General features: G+C 46.2%; 1 protein-coding gene across 6 annotated transcripts in view; it reads left to right on the top strand.

The window, feature by feature from the left end:
- TTLL5 (tubulin tyrosine ligase like 5) overlaps positions 1-21,381 on the top strand; it is a 1,026,293-nt gene that overhangs the window by 681,025 nt on the left and 323,887 nt on the right. For 3 of the 6 annotated variants that reach the window (XM_078659931.1, XM_078659929.1, XM_078659930.1), the window contains 2 exons: positions 1,038-1,151; positions 7,990-8,175. In XM_078659931.1, coding sequence (XP_078516057.1) covers positions 1,038-1,151; positions 7,990-8,175 — 300 coding nt within the window. Of the gene's footprint in view, positions 1-1,037; positions 1,152-7,989; positions 8,407-21,381 lie in introns of all 6 variants that reach the window. The other 3 variants (XM_078659928.1, XM_078659927.1, XM_078659932.1) reach the window with 2 other exon arrangements.

Consider the following 21,381-nt stretch of genomic DNA (forward strand, 5'->3'; position numbering starts at 1 on the left):
GGAACCAATGGCAACTAAACAGTTTACATGAAAACAACATTAAACAATACCTGGAAGCAATAGCAATTGCATACTGCACTGCAAGCTTGCCATTTGTTAATAAACCTTTCTGCATGTTGCACCTGCAGTCAAATACGACACTTCACTGTGCCCCGGGTATAGCACCAGCACTGTTGATGGAAGCAGCAGCAATCAAAAATTGAACAGCATGTCACCAACTAACCCAAATCTCCACTGCATCGTGTCAACAGTAACCAAACCCCAGCGTGCAGAGAACCCATCAGCAACCAAAAATCCACAATACATGCCACCAACAGCCACCAAAGGTTTCCTGTGTAAAACATAATGCTAAGTTACTGATTTTCTGCATGGAGCCAATAACAACCAAGTGCTATATTTTACTGAATTAACAATGCACTTATGCAACCAAAAGCAACTCGGCGCTACATGATATAGCACCAAACCTGAACAAACACCACACTGCAATCAAATACTGTCAAATACTAATCAAATACCACTGTACGTAGAACTAATAACAACCTGGGCCCACCAGCAGTTAAGCAATGTACACTATGGAACAATTCAACCAAATAGTGTGCTTATGTAAACACAAATAGTCATAAGCAACATTGTATAAATCAAAACTGAACCGAAGGCCCAACATCTCCAGCTTCAGCTCTAATGGAGTAAAGGAAAACATAATTGTGGAAAATACATCACTTAACAATGTAATAATGGAGGCTTCTGTCACTTTTCCTGATAATTTAGGCTGCAGAAGCATTCATTTTAATGTTATACAGAACAGTATAGGAGCCTTCTGCTGGAATTTAGCTTATGAGCTCTGTTTTTCACATCTAGGTTGTATGAAATTCGGGTTTTTATTGGTTGCATTGCAAATTTCCTCTTAAGGTATCCTCTTTCACCAAGAGCAGGAAGGAAGTCACACTGTTTCTCTTCCTTTGTCAGTGTCCTCCTGAATGTGTCCACACTAAGATCTGAGATTTACCTAATGATGTGTACCTGTGATATGATTTTAGATCTTCGTGACAAATTGGAAGCAATCAAAGAAGTTCAAGTGCGGGAAGAGAGGCTACGACAGTCTCCAGCAAACAGCCATGATGCAGAAGTACTCCAGTCTGCCAAATCCAACAGTGAGTAGTGCTCGGCTGGAATACCAATAATATTATATACATTGTCTCTTTTGAATTCCTCTTCACGTTATTCAGAATGCAGATTCTTAAAATGTTAAAAGCTTTGTGGCATCATACAGCACCCTATTCACAGTGCTGCTCTCATGTGCCCCTAACATTCAATTGTCATGGACCCAAAGGATGCCAGTATTTGCTACTTCCATCATGTCTAGCTCCGCTGCTTAATCAGTTTTTAGGTCTCGCCTATTACATCCCGAAGGGATGATAGGCGAGATTATAGTAAGCGGTCCGAAAAGTCTACCTAGCTGCGGATCGCGTACAGTTCATGTGAGCCAGGCGCGTGCACATCATCGCCAGCCACATCACACACCACCATTTGTCTGTGCCTCGGCATCAGACTTCAAAGGCTGCCGCTCCCCCGCATCAGACTTGTTGTGAAGTGGAATCCGTGAGTTGCAGGTTGAGCTGCATTGTAAACTCGTGCGCATGTAAAGCCCTCCAATACCTTTGGGTCGAGGTCGTGATATATAAATGGACTTCTGTTTTTGAACAAATAAAGGGACTCAAAGGAGCTTAGTTGCTTATTCAGATTGCTTTCAAATGTGCAAACTGCCGCGCTTTAACTCCCTCCCCCTCCCTCCCCACAGAGCGCGTATTTTTAATATTTATTTTCAGCCCATGCCACTTTTACATGAAAAAAATGCCAGCACCCTGCCATCTTAGTCAAACATTACCGACTTGTTGCTTTAAAATCTACACAGCGCGTGCATTGGGTAATTTCGCTTAGAAGGTGCAATGTAAATAGTTAAATTCACGCGCTCTATATATTTAGAAACAACAAGCCTGGAAGGTTTAAGTAAGAACTAAACTATGTGTAAACTGGAGACAAGGCTAACTTTTGTGAACAATTAATCCTCCTCCACAAGCGCGTGAATCCTGCTTCTACAGCTCCTTCCTCTCTGCTGGGATCAGACAACAGGCGACACAAGGCAGGCAGAGACATCCTCCTTGATGAATGCTTTTGAAATTCCACGTGTGAACACTAAACAGACCTGCAGTGCCAGGAGAGCAGAAGGCACACAGAGACATCCTCCGTAATTGCTGTTTCCCCTCTGAGACCAATTAGTTGGCGCTTAACTCCAACCTTTTTGCTTTATCAAAAGCCTTTTTTAAAAAATAAAAAAAAGGATACTGTCTTAAACAGTAATGTTTGCATGCTCGATTTTTATTAAAACTTTGTTCGTCCAATTTCATCATTTCGATTGTTCCAGAAGGCTTCATAATATTACAAAAAGAGAAGTTGTATTTGTTAAATCACCTTGGGCACGGCTATGGTGTTTTGCAACAGTTGATTGATTCTAAACTCGCATTTATTTATGACATCAAACCCTACAACTATATTACTATCATTGAATATTTGGCTATTTTTTGGAAGTGGAATACGTGATTAGCAGATTGAGCTGTATTATAAAGTGGTGCGTATGTAAAGCGCTCCAATGTCTTCGGGTCGATTTTTTGCTATATAAATGTACTTCCGTTTTGTTAAAAAGTAAAGGGACTCAAAGGAGCTTATTTACGTATTGAAATTGCTATAAAATGTGAAAACTTTTATAGTCACTTCTACTTGCACTCTCTTTGTGCTTTGAAACGAAATATAACAGTCCTGCCTTGCTTCTGTTTAGCAACAGTTGATTGATTATAAACTCGCATTTATTTCTGACATCAAACCCTCCAACTATATTACTATCATTGCATATTTCTTCAGTCGACTTTTTATTGGAAGTGGAATCCATGATTTGAAGGTTGGGCTGCATTGTAACTGGTGCGTGTGTAAAGTGCTCCAATGACTTCGGGTCCAGTTCGCGCTATTTAAATGTACTTCTGTTTTGGTAAAAATAAAGGAACTCAAAGTAGCTTATTTTTTCATTCATTTCATTCAAATTGTTTGCAACTGAAATCTTTCATAAGCACCTCTATATGCACTCTGTTTGTGCCTTGGAAATAAATAAAACAGTCCTTCCGTGCTTCTGTTCTGCCACAGCCCAAGTCTAGCAAAATTTGGAGAAATATTTTTTTAAACTAAAAGATTAATTTTTAATCGTTTCCTCTTTCTATTTTGGTTTTAACATTGTATCATGGAATTGTCATTCATAACCAATGTATCAAATTCTTTATTGTATACATCATATACACACAGTGATATTTACTAACCCTTTTTATATTTTTTTTAAAAAATCGAGATTAAAAATATATTTTTGATATCATAACAGTCTGTTGTACTAATTGTTGTTTTATTCCTTGTTTGTTCATCATATGTTGTTCACAAAATGTGTTGCGAATTAGCCAGTTCCTTGTAGCTAAAGTCTGCCTGGGTGTATACGTTTTCAAAAAACTATTGTTTCCCTGACCCAGGAGTCGATCCTTAACAGGGGGTCCCTGATACTTACCCAAGTGCTTCTGTTCTGCAACACACACAACCATACACACACACAACCACACACACACACACACCTACAACCACACACAACCACACACAAAACCACACAAACACACACACACACAACACACACAACCACACCCATCAACACACACACAACCATAAGCACACACACAACCACACACAACCACACACACAACCACAAACACAACACACACAACCACACACACCCACAGACACAACCCCCCACACACACAACCCACACACACACCCCACACACACAACCCCCCCCCACACACACCCACATACACACACCCACATACACACCCCCATACACACACCCACATACACACCCCCACACACACACCCCACACACCCCCCACACATCCCACACACACAACCCCCCACACAAACACCCACACCCAAACCCCCCCACACACACACCCCCACACACACACACCCACACACACCCACCCCCACACCCCCACACACACCCCCACACACACAACCCCCACACACAACCATCCACACACCCTCACTCTATCTATCTATCTATCTATCTATCTATCTATCTATCTATCTATATCTATCTATCTGTCTATCTTGTCTGTCTGTCTGCCTACCTATCTATCTGTCTCCCTCACTCTATCTATCACCCTCACTCTATCTATCGCCCTCACTCTATCTAGCGCCCTCACTCTATCTAGCGCCCTCACTCTATCTAGCGCCCTCACTCTATCTATCTATTGCCCTCACTCTATCTATCTATCGCCCTCACTCTATCTATCTATCGCCCTCACTCTATCTATCTATCGCCCTCACTCTATCTATCTATCGCCCTCACTCTATCTATCTATCGCCCTCACTCTATCTATCTATCGCCCTCACTCTATCTATCGCCCTCACTCTATCTATCGCCCTCACTCTATCTATCACCCTCACTCTATCTATCTATCTATCTATCTTATCCATCTATCTTATCCATCTATCTTAACTATCTATCTTATCTATCTTATCTATCTTATCTGTTTTATCTGTATGTCTGTCTATCTGTCTGTATATAGGTCTCTGCCTATCTGTCTATCTGTCTGTCTATCTATCTATCTATCTATCTATTCCCCTCACTCTATCTGTCGCCCTCACTCTATCTGTCACCCTCACTCTATCTATCTATCTATCTATCTATCTATCTATCTATCTATCTATCTCCCTCACTCTATCTATCTATCGCCCTCACACTATCACCCTCACTCTATCTATCTATCTATCTATCTATCTTTCTCCCTCACTCTATCTGTTGCCCTCACTCTATCTATCTATCTATCTAGCTATCTATCTCCCTCACTCTATCTATCTATCGCCCTCACTCTATCGCCCTCACTCTATCTATCGCCCTCACTCACTCTATCGCCATCACTATCTGTCTATCTATCGCCCTCACTCTATCTATCTATCGCCCTCACTCTATCCATCGCCCTCACTCTAGCTATCTATCCATCGCCCTCACTCTATCTATCTATCGCCCTCACTCTATCTATCGCCCTCACTCTAGCTATCTATCCATCGCCCTCACTCTATCTATCTATCGCACTCACTCTATCTATAGTATCACTCAGCACCACCACAGCATCAATCTGTGCAACCATTCAACAACAACTGGTTCAAATATGTTCTCTCAATGTTTCAAGCTTTATGACAAATGTCACAAAAATATGTTAATATTTCACTTCTGTTCTTGGATTTTCGTCACAATAAAATACACTGAACATAATCTTCACAAAAGTCATTTACAAAAGTTTAAGCTATTGCCATTATAAATTACAATAACTTTCATGTAAGTATTAATTATTTAAAAAAATGTAAAGCCATTGTTATGTGTAATATCAATACATCTAAGTCACGTAAATACAACACATATTGTAGTACAAATTCTATAGGTGTCACATTTGCGAAAGTTAAAGCTATTAGTATTGTCAATGACAAAGCTATCAATTTCGCTATTTTCAAAACCAACACATAAATAAAAAAATTGTCATTTACAATACCAATAGCTCAAACTTTCCTAATGTGAGACCTATTGCATTGCAAATGCTTGTTGTATCTTTGTGCCTGCCACCTTGATCGGGGGCCTAAAACTACTGGAGTTTTCGTGGTTATTAAAAGTTGAAGGTTTGTAAATACACTGCCGCTCCTGTGTCTTGCTAAGTTGACCCATTATTCTTCACATATGTGTCTCGCTTTTATGTACCTAAAACTCTGACAGACAGCAGGGTCTTAAACCTATTTACACTGTATTTATTTGACTTTGTAGGTTGCCATGCTTTGTTTTACCAATTGTCGACAGGAAATGCAATGTTTTTCTTTTCCACCATGCCAAAGTGCTATCTTTTCTGCAGATGTTGGCCTTCAAGGATTATATTTTTATCGGAAAAAGATATCCGTGTTTGATTCTCCATGAGTAGTGTCTGCTTCCTGGGACATTGATAGCTGGTTCGCACTGTCGTTTGCAGATACAGAAATTCTTTTTTCTTCTTCTTTTTTTAAAACGTTTTTAGTTGATGAGAAACAGCTTTAGAAAGGTTTATTGGAAGACTTTCTTGAGGGTAGTAGGGAGTACCCTCTGCTTAGATTTGAGTTAATGATGGCTAGAGTGTAGCTGACGGCTCAGCATTGAGGGAGGGGCAAGAAGGCATCTGGGGCCAAAAATACTTAGATACAGGTGCAAAAAGTGGTTTCAAATTGCAATCAGACTTTATGCGACCAGTATCTGTTAGCAGACAAACTTATATACTAATAGGTCAGTTTGCTGAATAAGGAATCGTAGGAAGTCGCAGAATGACCTGCCTAATGAATATTATTTAGGTAGTCCACAATTTGCGAGCCCCTACGATTGACTACAATCTCATCGGGAGATAGCCTTCAAGGGACATCAGACAACCATTCCAATGACTGGATTTCAATTTTTTTAAACTTCTTTTTTTAAAGCAACCCATTTTCCTTAACTCAAATAGAACTACTTTAAAAAAAATACAATTTTGAAATACTTCAGTGAGAGTTGTCAGTAGTTGCCTGGACCACTACCTACTTCACCCGAAGGTGTCACCCTGATTCCCAAAGAGGATGGAGTCCAATGGGGACTCAGTAATCAGTCACCACCCCAACTTGTGAGTTAGTAACTGTTCAGTGGTTTGCGACCAGAATTATGTTTGCAACCAATTGATACATATGGTACCGATTTGTAGTTTGAAAAGAACATCCCTTCCAAACTGTGAATTGGTAACTATTTACACTGACATGTAAAATGGGTTTAAATAAATAATAAAAAATTATTTTGGGGTTGCAACCCCTGTGATTTTGTGAATTATAGGGTTTGTGGCTGCAAAACCTTAGTACTTCTGGCCCCTAGTTCCCAATATGAGGATGGGTGTAGTTCTCAGAGTTGGGCATACAAGAGCTATAAAGGAATGATCCTTTTACCAGAGTAGGGCTTAAGAGGATGTGAGAGAAAGCAACCCACTTCCAATTTTGGGTATGGAATAGAGTGAAGGAAAGCACATTGCTTCTAGATTTAGCCATGAAATACTGAAAAACTAAGTGATCTGCTTGGCGATGGAACTGAGGTTTGAGATGCAGGAACCAATCCCTGCCATGAGTCTGGCAGGAAATGTGTATGAGGGAAGATGCCTGACATGGTCAGATAGACATAGGGGACTGTGAGGGTAGATGCTTTGCTGTTGGAGTTTGTTATGAAAAGTGGTAGAGAAAGGCACCCTATGAAGAATTGGAGGGTGTGAAGAAGGAAGCACAGCCGCCAGTGTCGGGCAAAGGAGAGTGTGAAGGAAGGTATTTTGGTCTCATAATTAGACATGATCAAAGAATGAGAGAGAAAACCCCAGACTCCGAAACCTTGATGTGTGAAGGATGAGGGTGAAGATGCTTTGCTCTCAGGGTTTAGAACATTGAAAGCTTGTGAGGGTAGGTTTTCTGAATCCAGAGTTGGATATAGGAGTGAAGGAAAGTACCCTGCTTTAGAATTGGTGCTATCAATGCAGGTATCTGGAATCACTGAAGTGATGATTGGAAAGTGGGAGTTAAGGTGTGTGTCTCAGTCCCAGATTTGGATACTGAAAGAGTGTGAAGGAAGGCATTGTGGAATGGATTGTGTGACGGCAGTCCCATGCTCTTAGGATTGGGTTTTATTGGGTTTGAAAGAAGGATTGTGGTATTAGTGTGTCTGAAAGAATGTATTCGAGTTGGTGACTGGGTGATGTTAACAAAATCCCCTTATGACTCTTCTTAACACACCTCCCAAGCTTCTGCTTCCCTCAGACACAGAACTTCCTTTATACTGGTGCGTCAGTTTGTGTATCCTGAATCCACCTACCATTTTCTCCCTTGCAGAAACCGCTGCAGTGGATGAAGAGCCACGTATATCCCACCCTCGCCCAACCTCTTCTGGTATCACAGGCCAAAGAACGGGAAGCTCTCCACTGCCCTCCCACTCATCTGCCAATGACTCCTCAGTGCCTACGGGGCAGCCGTTTCTTCTGGTCTCAGCCTTTCCAGCAGGATCAGGCTCTTACACAGGTAACCCCCTGGTTCAGATGTCTACTTCGACCTCCTCCTCATCCCCAGGCCAGACTGCTGCTACTGAAAACTGGGCATACCCCACATCCACTTCATCCTCACAGGCATCCCACCCCGAGAGGCTTCAACGTTCCCGGTCCGGCATCATGGCAGCCACATCTGTGTCCTCTTTGCAAACTGCAACGCAGATCTACAGTCAGAGGCTCTCCCGTCCATCCTCTGCCAAAGCTGGTGAGTGTGTCATGATATACCAGAGGGCAAGGTCTGGGAGATGATCCCAAGCGCTATTCAAAGCATGAAGCTCTGACCAAGCACAATGCAAAGATACACCAGGGAACTCTGTTTCTAGACCAAGTCTTTGCTGATCAGTTGCATTTTGGATTACCAACACAGCATTTTGAGAGGTAACTCGAACTTCATTCCTATTTTCCTTCCAGAATCTTCTTTCAGCAATTCCACATGCATGAGCTGTCTCTGTCTCAGCATTCCTACTGCAGTTCACTGCTAAATGGCCAGCTCAATGAAAATGTTTATTTCTGTGACCAGCTAATCATAGAACTGATTCGGTGAGAGAAATGTGCTGATGAACATGCTAGAAATGGATACCTAGCCTGTCTTTAACAAGTAAAAGAGGAATGTGAGCTTATCCGGTGAGAACAGGTCAACGACCTTCTTTGTAGGTTTGCCCAACTTCTGTATTTCCTCCTCTGCATTACAGCTTCCCATTCTCATGCAGGCTAGCACACACCTGTATGCTGGTTAACTTCAATAATGGAGAAACAAATCTCTAGGCAACAGTAGATCTATATATTATATCAGAACTTACAGTAAAACAACATGATATTTAAGGACTCCGTGTACAATAATTATCGATGCAAAAATCACTTTAATCATACCAAATTGTTTTTAAAAAGACCATTGTAGGTTCTGTGATATTTCTTAAAAGAACAATAATGAAACTATGAAATCACAATATAATCATAGATGCAATTTGCAACAAACACAAAAAATACAAAGGGTGGCTTTGAATTTGATGATAGATCTTCTACGCACGTTTCGGCGAACCAGGTGACTTCATCAGGAAAGCCACAATAAATCTTAAACCAAGACCGCAGTCAATGGAAGTCGACAAAAAGATTTCATACAGATACTTGATAATGAAAATCTTGGCAATGAGCTGAAAGAACTTAAAGTTTTGAGTAAGAAAGGGCACTAAAGCCATGTGGGGTGCAATGCATGATACAGTCCAACTTGCGAGAATATAAGAAACTTTACTTACAATGAGTCTGTGTTATCAGTTGGACACTGGCACAAAGATTCCCAATAATTACTAACTGTGTGGAATCTCAAGTAAGAGTTACAATGAACTCATATATCCAAACCATGCAAAAGTAAGTCAGTCATGGGTACGAGGTTCCGCTGAAATCGTCAGCATCAACTATCTAGGCAGAAGTCTACTGGGTAACTTCATCCATACATTTCTTTTTTCAGTAGTTCTGCAAATTGGGTTTTTGGTTTGCCCTACTGTGTACCTCTTTTCACCAGCTGTTGCGCTAAGAAGAAAGCAGAAAAAGTAGACAGTATTTGCTGCTACGGTTAAATCCTTGATGACAAGATAAGTAAAACCCCTCACTATTAATCTCTGTAGGCTGAAATGAGGACCCTAACTAGAAATACAAAGGGTCAAATCTAAACACAATTTAATTGAAAAGATAGGCAAAAGCCCCACCTAAAGGATTAATGATGAAATAAATCTGAGTATTGATTTAAAAAATGTGGCAGGATCTCGAACATGCTTTGGATTTCCGCTGCAGGCAGCTGTAAGAAAAAGCATAAGGCTCCCCGTGTCCTATTCCAAATGTTAATCTAGTTGGCAGAGCCCATCCACTTTAAAATATGAACACACAACATCTTTTCTCAGTTAGCTACCTGTGGTTGTGTTGCCCTAGAATGTGATAATAGAAGCATTCTGATTCTCATCTGGTCGAAGAAATGTATAACCTGGAACCTTCTGTTGATGTATAATTTCCATGCTACATGGACTTTGTGAGACTAGAAGCTGTACATTTTGTGACACTGTGTGAGAAGCCGACTGTGTCAAAGCTCAGGCTACTGCTGGCGGCGGTACTTCATCCCTTGGGAAAACAAACCTTGGGAAATAGGTTGGCTTGAATGATTGATGAGGAGAAGAAGTAAGTGACCCTTTAAAGGCTAATGGTGGAGGAGGTGAAATACAGTGTCTTAAAGTAATTGTGGCCTTTACCTTAGCATGCCAGGAAGCCACTCAGCACATTTTCTCTCTAACACATTCAAAATGGTGTAACCATGCTTAATTCCCATTGGAATTAGTATACCAGAGTTTCTGCAGTGGAGCTCTGAAAGTGAGGCAATATACTTCAGATTCCCTGTAACGGCACAGGTCTGCAAAAAAAATGGCATAGATGTTTACTCCACTATTGGATCTTTCATAGATTCACATGCTTGAATCATTCCCCGTTGTGGAGATGTGAGTCCCACTGTACACTTCTAAAAGCAAGGCAATGATAGGTATAGACTAGAAAGGCCCTAGGCCCTTCAGTTTAGTAACATATCAAAGTCGATTTTTTAAAAAGAGACCAAGCTTAAGTCTCTGCCAATCAGGTTGTATCACCCTCTGGAAAACTCCTGTGAGAAGTCCCAGTCCCTCAGATTTTCTACCGCACGTCGTGGAAGGGATGTTCCACTGAGATCTGCTCAGTTCTATCTGTTCCAGACTTTTACCAGAAGAATGTCAGCGATATCTCTTCAGATAAATACAGATATATATATATACATACTTCAGTTTATCTGTGGTTTCTTGCTCGAAATCTGACTTTGACATGTCCGAAAAAGCAAAGAAATGTTTATTCGGAGAATGTGGTACTTGTGGTAAGAAGAGTCTTTATTCTTATGACCCTTATCAAGACCGCATATACTGCCTTTATCTATCTTACAAGGCCAAGGACTGAAAGGTATGTCAAACCTTCTCTTCAAAAACCTTGAAAAACTGTGAAGGGAAACTTAAAACCAGAAAGGAGCCTGTGTCCAAGGATGACAGTGCGGATTCTTCATCTTCCTCGAAAAGGTTACAGAAAAGAGAGAGAGATGTTTCCTATTCCTCTTTGGAACCATCAAAAGAATCCTCTAAAAATGACCCCTCACCGGTCTCACAGATAAAGAAGTCCATCTAAATCTCCACATGAAGGTGAGGTTTTCTCAAGGTAAAAGGAAAAGAAAGATCAATTTTTTCCTCAAAATGACCTGAAAAATCAAGGTCTGAGCCTCCTACAACTCCACTTCAGGTTCATCACACTTTCAAAAAGCCTTCCTCATCCCGTCAATGGAAAGATCATCAACAGTTTTTTTACCGTCAACGAGAAAATAAATAATCGTCAGCGCTGTCGATGACGAAGACGTTCACAGTAGATTCTATGACATCCACTATCCATGCCATCTCCACTCTGTCGACGACCATGTCCTTCTCGACGACGACCTCCTCGTCCAAGAGTCATACCCCTATACCGTCGGCACTAAGATAACTCTGGCCTCGCCGACATTGATGATGGCATTCCCCTTGACAACGACAACCCTCCCGTCGACTAAAAAATAATTTGCGCCGTTGTCAGTTAAAGCACTGTTCACTACCTTCATGACAGCCTCGTCAACGAGAGGAAAATCTTTGGTAAAATTGGAAAAGTAGGGGAAAAAAAAATCTCACACCTGCTCATACTTTAGCAAGTAAGGTGTCACCATTGCTTCCTACTCACCTTTCAGAAGAGGACGAATCTGATGACGATGGTCCAGTTTGCGTTGCACACAGTCCAACTAAGTTGCATGCCAAATGTCAAGAAGTTGAGTACGATGAGGGCGAATGTTATGATCAGGGATACTATGCTCCTTTAGAACAATTACACCAGCAATATCAGGAAGACATTTTGTATCTTCCTTCAGCACCAGTTTCTGAGCTGTAGTTCACGTTAACTGATTACCAAAAGCGTTTCCCTTCAATGTCGCTTTCCACTAAACATGCTTCACCACCGGCAAAGTCTTCATCTGTGCAACCTTCGATGCCACAAGCTCCAAGTCTAATAATTTGGCCACCATCGGCACGAAACACTCTGCCAACGGCTCCCCTCCAGGATACCTCATCTTCTGATGATGCTAGAGAAGAGGGTGAGCTCCATGACGCTCATACTGAATAGAATGATTATATTTTACCAGTGCCATTATGTCCAATGCCCCCTCCTGTGTGTTCTCTTCCCAAGGACATAGGGGGATTCCATAACCTTATCTAAAGAGCAGCAAGAAGATTCGACCTTCCCATGCCTATAAAGCAGACCGACTGCTTTCTTTATGATTTTAAAGAGCCCTTTTGAAAGAGCATTAGAGCAATTCCCATTGTTGAATACATCAAGGATGAGGGCATAACAGTGATGAAAAATCCAGCCACAGTTGCTGCGGTGTTACCACGCCTAGATAAAAAGTACAAGGTCCCGGAAGATGCTCCTGCATGTCTCACACGGCACTCCAAACCAGATTCGATTTTGTATTCACACAGGCGACCCAGCGACAGACTAAAAACCCTTCTGAACAAATTTCAGTGCCTCCAAATAAAGAAGGTAGGCGACTTGATTATATCGGAGAGCGTTTTTCTTCAATGTCGGTGCTTCCAGTAAGGGCGGCAAACTCTTCGGTTGTTATCGGACGATATGACTGCCAAATGTGGTCCGATATCGCTCCATACTTGGACAAGCTTCCAGAGGACGTAAAAGCAGAAGCCAAGAAAGTCTTGCAGGAGGATGAGCGTGCATCACTTGAGATTATTGATTGAGCCATGGACATTGCCACTACTGCTTTCCGACAACTAGCAGGAGCAGCAGTGTTAAGAAGACATGGTTGGCTCAAAGCCACCTAAGAAGACAGGGCTGGCTCAAAACCACCTTGTTGAGGCCGGAGGTTCAAAATAAAACCTTAGACCTTCCTTACGATGATGAAGCACTTTTCAGCAAACATGTCGATGATGCCCTCCTGGCCATTAAAACAGACACTGACACAACCAAATCACTAGGGACCCTGCAATACAGGAAAGTGCCCTTTCGAGGACCTCAGGGAAGAGGACAACCCTCCTATGGAGGAGGCTACCAGCAGTATCACTACCCCACATATTCATCATCCTCTCAGCAGTTTCGTCACCAATACCAACAAAGGCAACCACCACAAGGAGCATATAATAGACCTCTTCCAATGGGAAAAGTGGGGCGCTAAGGAAAGGATACCCACCGCCATCAATGACCAGTTATAGGCATCAGCTACTCTCCTGTTTTCTTCATCTCGGCTAGTAGGGAGCACAAGGGCTTCCACTACCCATGATGCTTGTAATGACAGTTGCCTCAGGGAGTCAGTACTTTTTGAAGCAGAAAAGTGGAGACTAAGATTAAGTTTCAGATTTTGTTTTATACCTGATGCCCCAGTAAAGATGCAGGGTCTATGATTTCAATGAAAAGGCAAACAATGCAAAACTAGGACTACAGTAAGATTTTTTTTATACCAGATGCCCAAGAGAAAATGCAGGCTCTATGACTTCAGTGTAAAGGCGGGCAATGCATAACCAGGACTGCAGTAAGTAACCATTACTCTAGTATTTGCTCTTTCATAGATTCACATGCTTGAATCATTTCCCGTCGTCGTGATGGGAGCCCCACGGTACCATGAGAAAGCAGTTCAATGATAATTATAGACTAGAAAGGCCCTAAGCCCCTCAGTTTAGTAACATATCCTAGACGTTTTTAAAGAGGAGACTAAACATAAGTTCCAACCAATTAGGTTGCCACACCCTCTAGAACACACTTCTGAGAAGCTCCAGTCCCTCAGGTTTTCTACTGCACGTCGTGTGAGGGAGTATCCTTTGACCTCAGCCCAGTTCTACCTGTTCCAGTGCTATCTGAGAGTATTTCTACTCATATTTTATATATATATTTACACACACACACACACACACACACACTCACTCACACTCACACTCACTCACTCTGTATTTATTGCATTACCCATCCCATAAAGCCAAGGATTGTAAGGTATGTCGTACCTTTTCATCCAAAACCCTAAAAGCCAGAGAGCGGAAGTTGCTCTTGTGGCTCCAGAAGCGTAAAACTAAAAAGGACCCTGTTTCTGATGATGATAGTGAAGATTCTTCATCTTCCTCAAGAAATCTTACATAAGGAGAGAGAGTGACAGTTCAGGATCTCATTCTCCTCATGAGCCTCCTAAACAACCTTCAAAAAAGACCCACCACGGGTCTTGTAAGGAGAGGAGTCCATCAGCACAGGAGGAGCATTTGTTCAGAACAGCTCAAGGGGCATAACGACCAAACGTTCTCTTCAAGAAAGCCTGGATAATCCAGGTCTGGGCCACCTACACCTCTGCCTCAAATCCTCCACAAGTTAAAAAAAACGTAGTTAGTACCGTCGCCCGAGAGATTTTCGACAAGTTCACCATTGTCCACAATAGCTATGTAGGCTGTATGATTTCAAAAAGCCACTGACTAGCAGTAATAGTCCTAAAGCTGAGCGTCCGAGCGCTCTGGGTCCAGTTTGTCACCCCGCTATAACCTAAGAGTACTTGTACCAATATGTGTCATGCAGCAGGCTATAAGACTAGTCTAAAAAACAAATATGTCACAGAATTGTTTACTCTAAAATATTCCAGCTATTTAGCAGAAACATGTTGAGGTACCGCAAGTAACCCGCGCTACCAGCCTGAATGGCATTGTTAGTACTGTTTGAGCATTCCCAGGGAGCTCCTATGCCTGAACCAGCTGAGGTGCCTGATGCTTTGCTAGAGAATATGCTTGTGTCCTCAAAGTGCTTGCTTCTGCCCACTGGATACTACACCCTCCTAGATGTCCAGGCTGCAGCTGCGGAGGACCCACGTGGTTTGCGGGCTCCTTGTGAACTTGCCTTGCCACCTGAAACCCTGACTAGATTCATAGACTTGCGCTGTAGGGTGGCTCTTTATCTCTCCCATGTGAGCACCAACATTTAATTAAATATGCCTGCTATGATCCCCCAGCCAGACCCCCTCTTTGCACCTGGCTGTTTCCCTGGCAGGGAATAACCCCTGCAATCATGCTCTACGCCGCCCCCACGCCTGACTGTGCACTGAATGCACCGCTTGCTGCATCAGTACTAGAATAAATAAGTCGCACACTCTACTAAAATTAAATTAATTTGATTGTGTTATTATGACTGACAAGTAGTTGCTGGTTAACTTAGAGTGTTCGTTCTGTCCTTCTGCCCCCAGGCTGAGGCAGCGTATCTGTACTGGTGACGACCAGCCCTTAGCTTCTCACCGTGGTCTCTTGACTGCATGTTGCCTCATGACCGCTGGCCCAGGCTGCTCAGAACTAATTTGCCGGCTGGAGGCATGACCATTTAGCTCCTGGTCCCGCCCCACAGGGCGGGCAGGCCGGCTGGGCAGGACATGTCTGAGTGAGGTGCGAACAGCAGTGTGCTGCAGGGCTGCACACCATGAATCTGCAGCTGCCCCCAAACCAGTGAGTGAGACTGAGCAGCCGGGCCAGTCAGCCGTAGAGTCCTCACAAAATGTAATCTCTGGAAGCAGGTTATGACATCGGGTTCTCCTGCGGCGCTACAGCCAGTCTGAGACTGTGTCACTCACTGAACCTGGGCCAGGCTAATGACATCACTCAGGCTGTCTATTGACTCAGAGCCCTTCTGTGCGCCCCGTGGGAATAAAAAAGATACATTGTAGCAGCACTGGCTGCCACTCTGGTAGGAGGGCGCCCAAGCCTACGGGAGCAGCCTGCTCGATCACTGACTCGCGCTGCCACACACTGTTTGCAGCGTGCTTTCTGTGACTGCTCTGAGACTATGCATTATGCTTGACACTGCATTTCAGTGCGGCGATGCGAAGCACCACACTGAAATGCGTTAGTCTAACGACTGATGTGTGGCACTTGGCAGGACTGCCTAAGGCATGATCGCTGTCTTATCCTAGTGGACTGAAAAAACAACCTTTCATTAGGTCTGACCTTCCTACCCCAGGCTTGTCGGTTGGTTATCACCACAGATGCTTCCTTAGAGGATTGGGGAACTCATCTGCAGGATCTGATAGTCAGCAGCAAATGGGAACCCTGTCAGCTACTTCTACAGATCAATCTGCTCAAACTCAAGGCAGTACATCTAGCCTTGCAAGCCTTTCTTCCCAGAATACAAAATGTGGCTGTGCTCATCTGCACTGACAATACCATGACCATGCACTACATTAACAAACATGGGGGCCACGATCTCACCTGTTAATCTGAGAAGCACAAAATATTTGGATTGGTTTATCTGTCACCAAGTGCATCTGAGAGTAGAACATGTCCCTTGAAAGCAGACACTCTGAGCAGAATGAGAACAGCTTGAATGAGAGATGAATCAGGAAGTCCTGGAGAACATATTTCACCAATGGGATGACACTGATCCTGAGCTCCCTCTCGTTTCCCTCAGACTCTTTAACTTTAAAATGCCACCAAAAGGGGGGGCGTGTCCAAGATGGCGACCTGATCGGACGCAGGTCTCCGCGGCTCCCTGCCCCGATCCCTTCTACAGCCCCTAATAGTGGCGCTTAACCTCCCCAGACCATCCTGCACAGCCGACGCCGAGTTCTGGGACCGACTGCTACCCCCCGAAAGCTGTCGCGGATCCTGCATGACCCCGCGGGGCTCGAAACGGGGGTGGCGTCTCAGCAGAGGCTCCTGGAAATGGCGGCCAGTGCGGTGACCGGCTCGCACACTCTCTTCCCCGGCCCCCGATCATCGGTGGGGCTGGTGGGCTGCCGGTAGAGCCTGCAGGAGCGGCCCGCTGCCTCCGGGCCCAGGTCTGAGACCCGCTCGGAGCACTGTTTGCCGCCGTCGTGGTCCGGCCGGCGGTGGAGGTGAGGCTGGCCGGGTGCTGTGAAAATTGGGGCCCCGGAACTGCGCTTGTGCCGCGGCCTGCCGGCATACCCCTGAAATGCGGAGGCAGCACCCAAAGCACGACCGGCGCATCGCGAGGCCCATGGGGCGAACTGGCTGGGTGTCCTGAAGCGGGAGACCTCGGCTTGAGGCCTGCAAAGTTTGCGCGCCTGGAAGGGGCAGAGAACGATCTGGGCACACCAGAGTCTGACGGGCTATGCCGGACCGGTGCGCAGAGGTGAGGAGAACGGCGGTGGGCCCTACGGAGGAGGTTCGGGGGGCACACTCGAGCTCCCGGTGCTGGGACCGGCTAGTCCTGGGGATCGTGCTGTGCCGGAGAGGAGGTGGTGAAACTGCGTGCTCCCTTTTGGCGCTGTTGGATACTTGTGCCCCGTTCACGTCTTGCCGCCCACGCATATAACCACCCGGGGGTCGCCTGGGGACTGGTGCTAACGTTTGGCAGAGGGGGCTTCTCCCGACACGCGACCTTGCTTGGCCGTCCCCCTTCCTGCCGCTGGTGGTCAACGGTGAGTGGCGGTGTGATGCCGGGGCTCCCTGACGAGGCCACCCTCTGACTTGCTACCCCTTGGTGCTGCGGGGGCCGCTGCAGCATTATTGAGCCCTGACTCCCGGAAGCTCCACAAAGGACTGGCGTTGCCCAAGCAGAGAGAGGCGGAGGGTGGACCATCACCGACGCGGCGATCGGCCACCTCGTTCTCCATCAGGGACTCCCAACGCAGCTGTGAAGGCGCCATTCTCCATACAGCATAAATCGCACTTACCCTCGGGACCGCCGGGCCTCTGCACTTACACTCGCCCCCTGAGGTCTGCCGGGGGGAACCGCTCTGACTGCTGGACGCAACATGGCGGGCCTTAGAGGGAAAAGACTGACCCAGACACTCCCAGAGATGTTGGCAAAACCCCAACACAGGGCCGGCAAGGAACTGCCCTCTCCTGAGACCGCCAGAATGCAGCCGGAACCGTCTGGGGACCAAGTGCCCATCACCAGGTCCTTTCTGGAGACATTGTTCAACTCCCTCAGAGAAGATTTCAAGTCCTTGAAGCAGGAGGTGGCGGGAGAGGTGCGAGAGCTCAGGCGAGACGTGGAGGGTCTTGAGGAACGAGTAGTTGCCATCGAGGAGGCCGACCAGACATGAAGCAGCAAAATCGAACAGCTCCAACAGGAGGTCCTGAGACTCACGGACCAACAACTAGACCTCCAGGCCCACGCGGAGGACCTTGAAAACCGCTCCCGTCGCAACAACATACGGGTCTGGGGGGTCCCTCAGAAAGCAGAAGGGACGGATGTCACTAGCTACCTGCAAGACCTTTTCTGAAGCATCTTGGGTGAACCTGCTGACTTTATCGTCCGCATCGACCGGGCACACAGAGTTGGGCTTCCTAGACGTGCTTCCGCCCCACCGCCGGACATCTTAGCCTTTCTCCCTGACTTCCCGTTGAAAGAGAGGATCCTTCGGGAGGCCAGGCGAACAAAACCTCTTCAATTCCAGGGCCACCCTGTCGCCCTATACCAGGACCTCTCGGCCATCACGCTACAAAAACGAAAACCGTTCAAAGTTACGACGGACTTTCTCCGACGGCAAAAAATTCCATATTCATGGGGCCACCCGTTCAGGTTGATATTTAAATGGAATGGGGCCCTTCACCAAATGCGTTCCCTCAAAGACACTTGCGTTCTCCTGGGACTTGATTTGGAAGAAGACGCGCCGCCGGTGGGAGCGTCGCGGGGGCCATCCAGAGGAGGCTGGCAAACAGTGGGCCGTAGACGATCCCCGTCGCAACGCCTGAAACCCGAGGCCCACATCATAACACAGGAGAGAGCGACGGCAGTAGCAGAAGTAGCCAAAGAGACATCACCCTCTAAATGATTTTTACGCCTGACGGGGAGATTGATCTTAGCATGTACCATGCTCATGGGCTGGGGGGTGCCGGGTGGGGGGCCGCGATGGCCGCCATTGGACATGACCCTTGCAAGTAACTTTACCACGGCCCAGTGTGGACTGACAGGACTGGGACTATACCTTTTTTTGGTTTGGGGGTTGGGGAGTGGGCAATGGGTGGGGGGAGTTGCACATTCAGGTCTGAGGATTCGGGTCTTGATCTGGGGAAACTGGTTGGGGAGTTGGGGCATTGGGGGAAGGGCGACGGGAGGGGAGGGGTCCGGGGGACAAGGTTGGGATGGGAGGCTGGAGGTGGGATGGGGGGTGGAACCCAGTGTGCCAAGGGGGTTTGTGAGTATGGAGTGCTTTTCGAGTCGTCATCGGCTCCAACAATGGGATCCCATGTACACAGTCCATGGAACGTTTGATCTCCTATGATGGAGTCTTCTTTGAAAGTACTGACCCTTAATGTGAAGGGCTTGAATAACCCTATTAACTGAAGGGCTGTGATTTCGTACCTGGAGAACTCCAGGGCCGACATATGTTTATTACAGGAAACTCATCTTCTACCTAAAGATTGGCATAGGATGCGCTCACGCGCCTTTCCCCAGCAGTTTTTTTCCTCTCTCCCAACAAAAAAGGCGGGGGTGGCCATTTTGGTATCCGGAGGTTTCCGAGGCAGCGTGGGTGACAGGATGGGGGAGATCAAAGGCAGGCTGTTAGCGTACACTTTTTCACTGGGGAAACAACGCTTCACGATCGTCTCCCTATACGCCCCGAATTCGGGACAGGAAGCCTTTTTAAAGGGCGCCATTTCCGAGTCACTTCAATCCCCTAATTCGCTCATGCTCATTGGGGGAGACCTCAATCTAGTGATGGACACAAATATAGACAGGTCGGGACATCGTTATGGGGACACCGGCGCCATTACAGCCACCGGTAAAGACTGGTTACACGAGAGGGGCCTGGTGGATCTATGGAGGTCTACACATTCTAACATATCACATTTCACGTTTTACACACACGTACACCGCACATATGCCAGGTTAGACCACTACTTGGGTTCCTCTGAACTACTTACCACTCTGAGACGTGAGCATCGTCCCGGTGGCACTGTCTGACCACGACGCGGTGGAATTGACACTCCAGGTCCCCAAATCCACCCGCCCCCCTGGAGCGTGGCGACTGCGGCAAACCCTCTTACAACGGCCGGAAGTCACCAAGCAACTTCACACGTGCCTTACTGATTATCCGGCTATTAATGACACCCCCGAGACTTCGGTGTCTGCCCTCTGGGGGGCTTTGAAAGCAGTTGCCCGCGGCGAACTTATTGCAATTGCGGCGGCAGAGGCCAAGGTCCGCAAAGCAAAAAGGGACGACTTCACCGCTCAGGTCTCTGAATTAGAGAGGGTCCACAGCCGCACCGGCGCCCCGTGGGTCTGGAGACAACTGAAGACCGCCAGAGCCCAACTAGCCAGCCTAGATACAGATCGGGCAGAATTTGCCGCTCTACGCCTCCGTCACTCCTACTACGTCGGGTGGAACAAAACTGGCCGCTTACTTGCTAGCGCCTTGAAGGCGAAAACCCAACGCTCCAAAATTACCAGCATCACGGATGACTCCGGCCTTGACGTCACTGGAGAGACCCAGGTTGCGGAAGCATTCCGGACGTTCTATGCCACCCTATATAAAGCCGACTCTGTGTCGTTGGAGGATGTTGATACCTACTTGGAATCGGCACAGATCACGGAGCTATCTCAGACCAGCGCGGCTGACCTGGATGCCCCCATCCGCCTGGATGAGGTACTCGCTGCTATCTCGCGCCTCCGCCCTCTCAAATCCCCAGGGCCTGACTGCTTCTCAGCCGGATTTTACAAAACCTTCAGCCGGCTCCTGGCTCCTGTTCTCACCCGGCTCTTCAATTCCTTTGAGGGCTCGAGCTCCATTCCCCCTGATATGCTTGCGGCCCAGATAGTAGCATTGCCTAAACCAGGTAAGAAACCCACAAGTTGCTCCGCGTTCCGACCTATATCTCTGCTTCACCTGGACCTGAAACTTTTTACGGGGGTCCTAGCTGCGCGTCTTGGTCCATGTCTGCCCGGAATCTTGGAACCCGACCAATCGGGCTTTGTTCCGAGTCGCCAATGCAGCGATAACACTAAACGGATACTTCATTTAATTGACAAGGAACACTTCCAAAATTCGGACTCTGCACTTCTGGCTGTCGACGCTGAGAAAGCGTTCGACCGGGTCGACTGGACCTACCTCCAACAAGTCTTGCGGCGCTTTCGGATAGGGGACTGCTTTCAGGCCGGGGTCGCGAGCTGCTAC

Source organism: Lissotriton helveticus, chromosome 9, assembly GCF_964261635.1.
Source record: "Lissotriton helveticus chromosome 9, aLisHel1.1, whole genome shotgun sequence".
Lineage (NCBI taxonomy): Eukaryota > Metazoa > Chordata > Amphibia > Caudata > Salamandridae > Lissotriton > Lissotriton helveticus.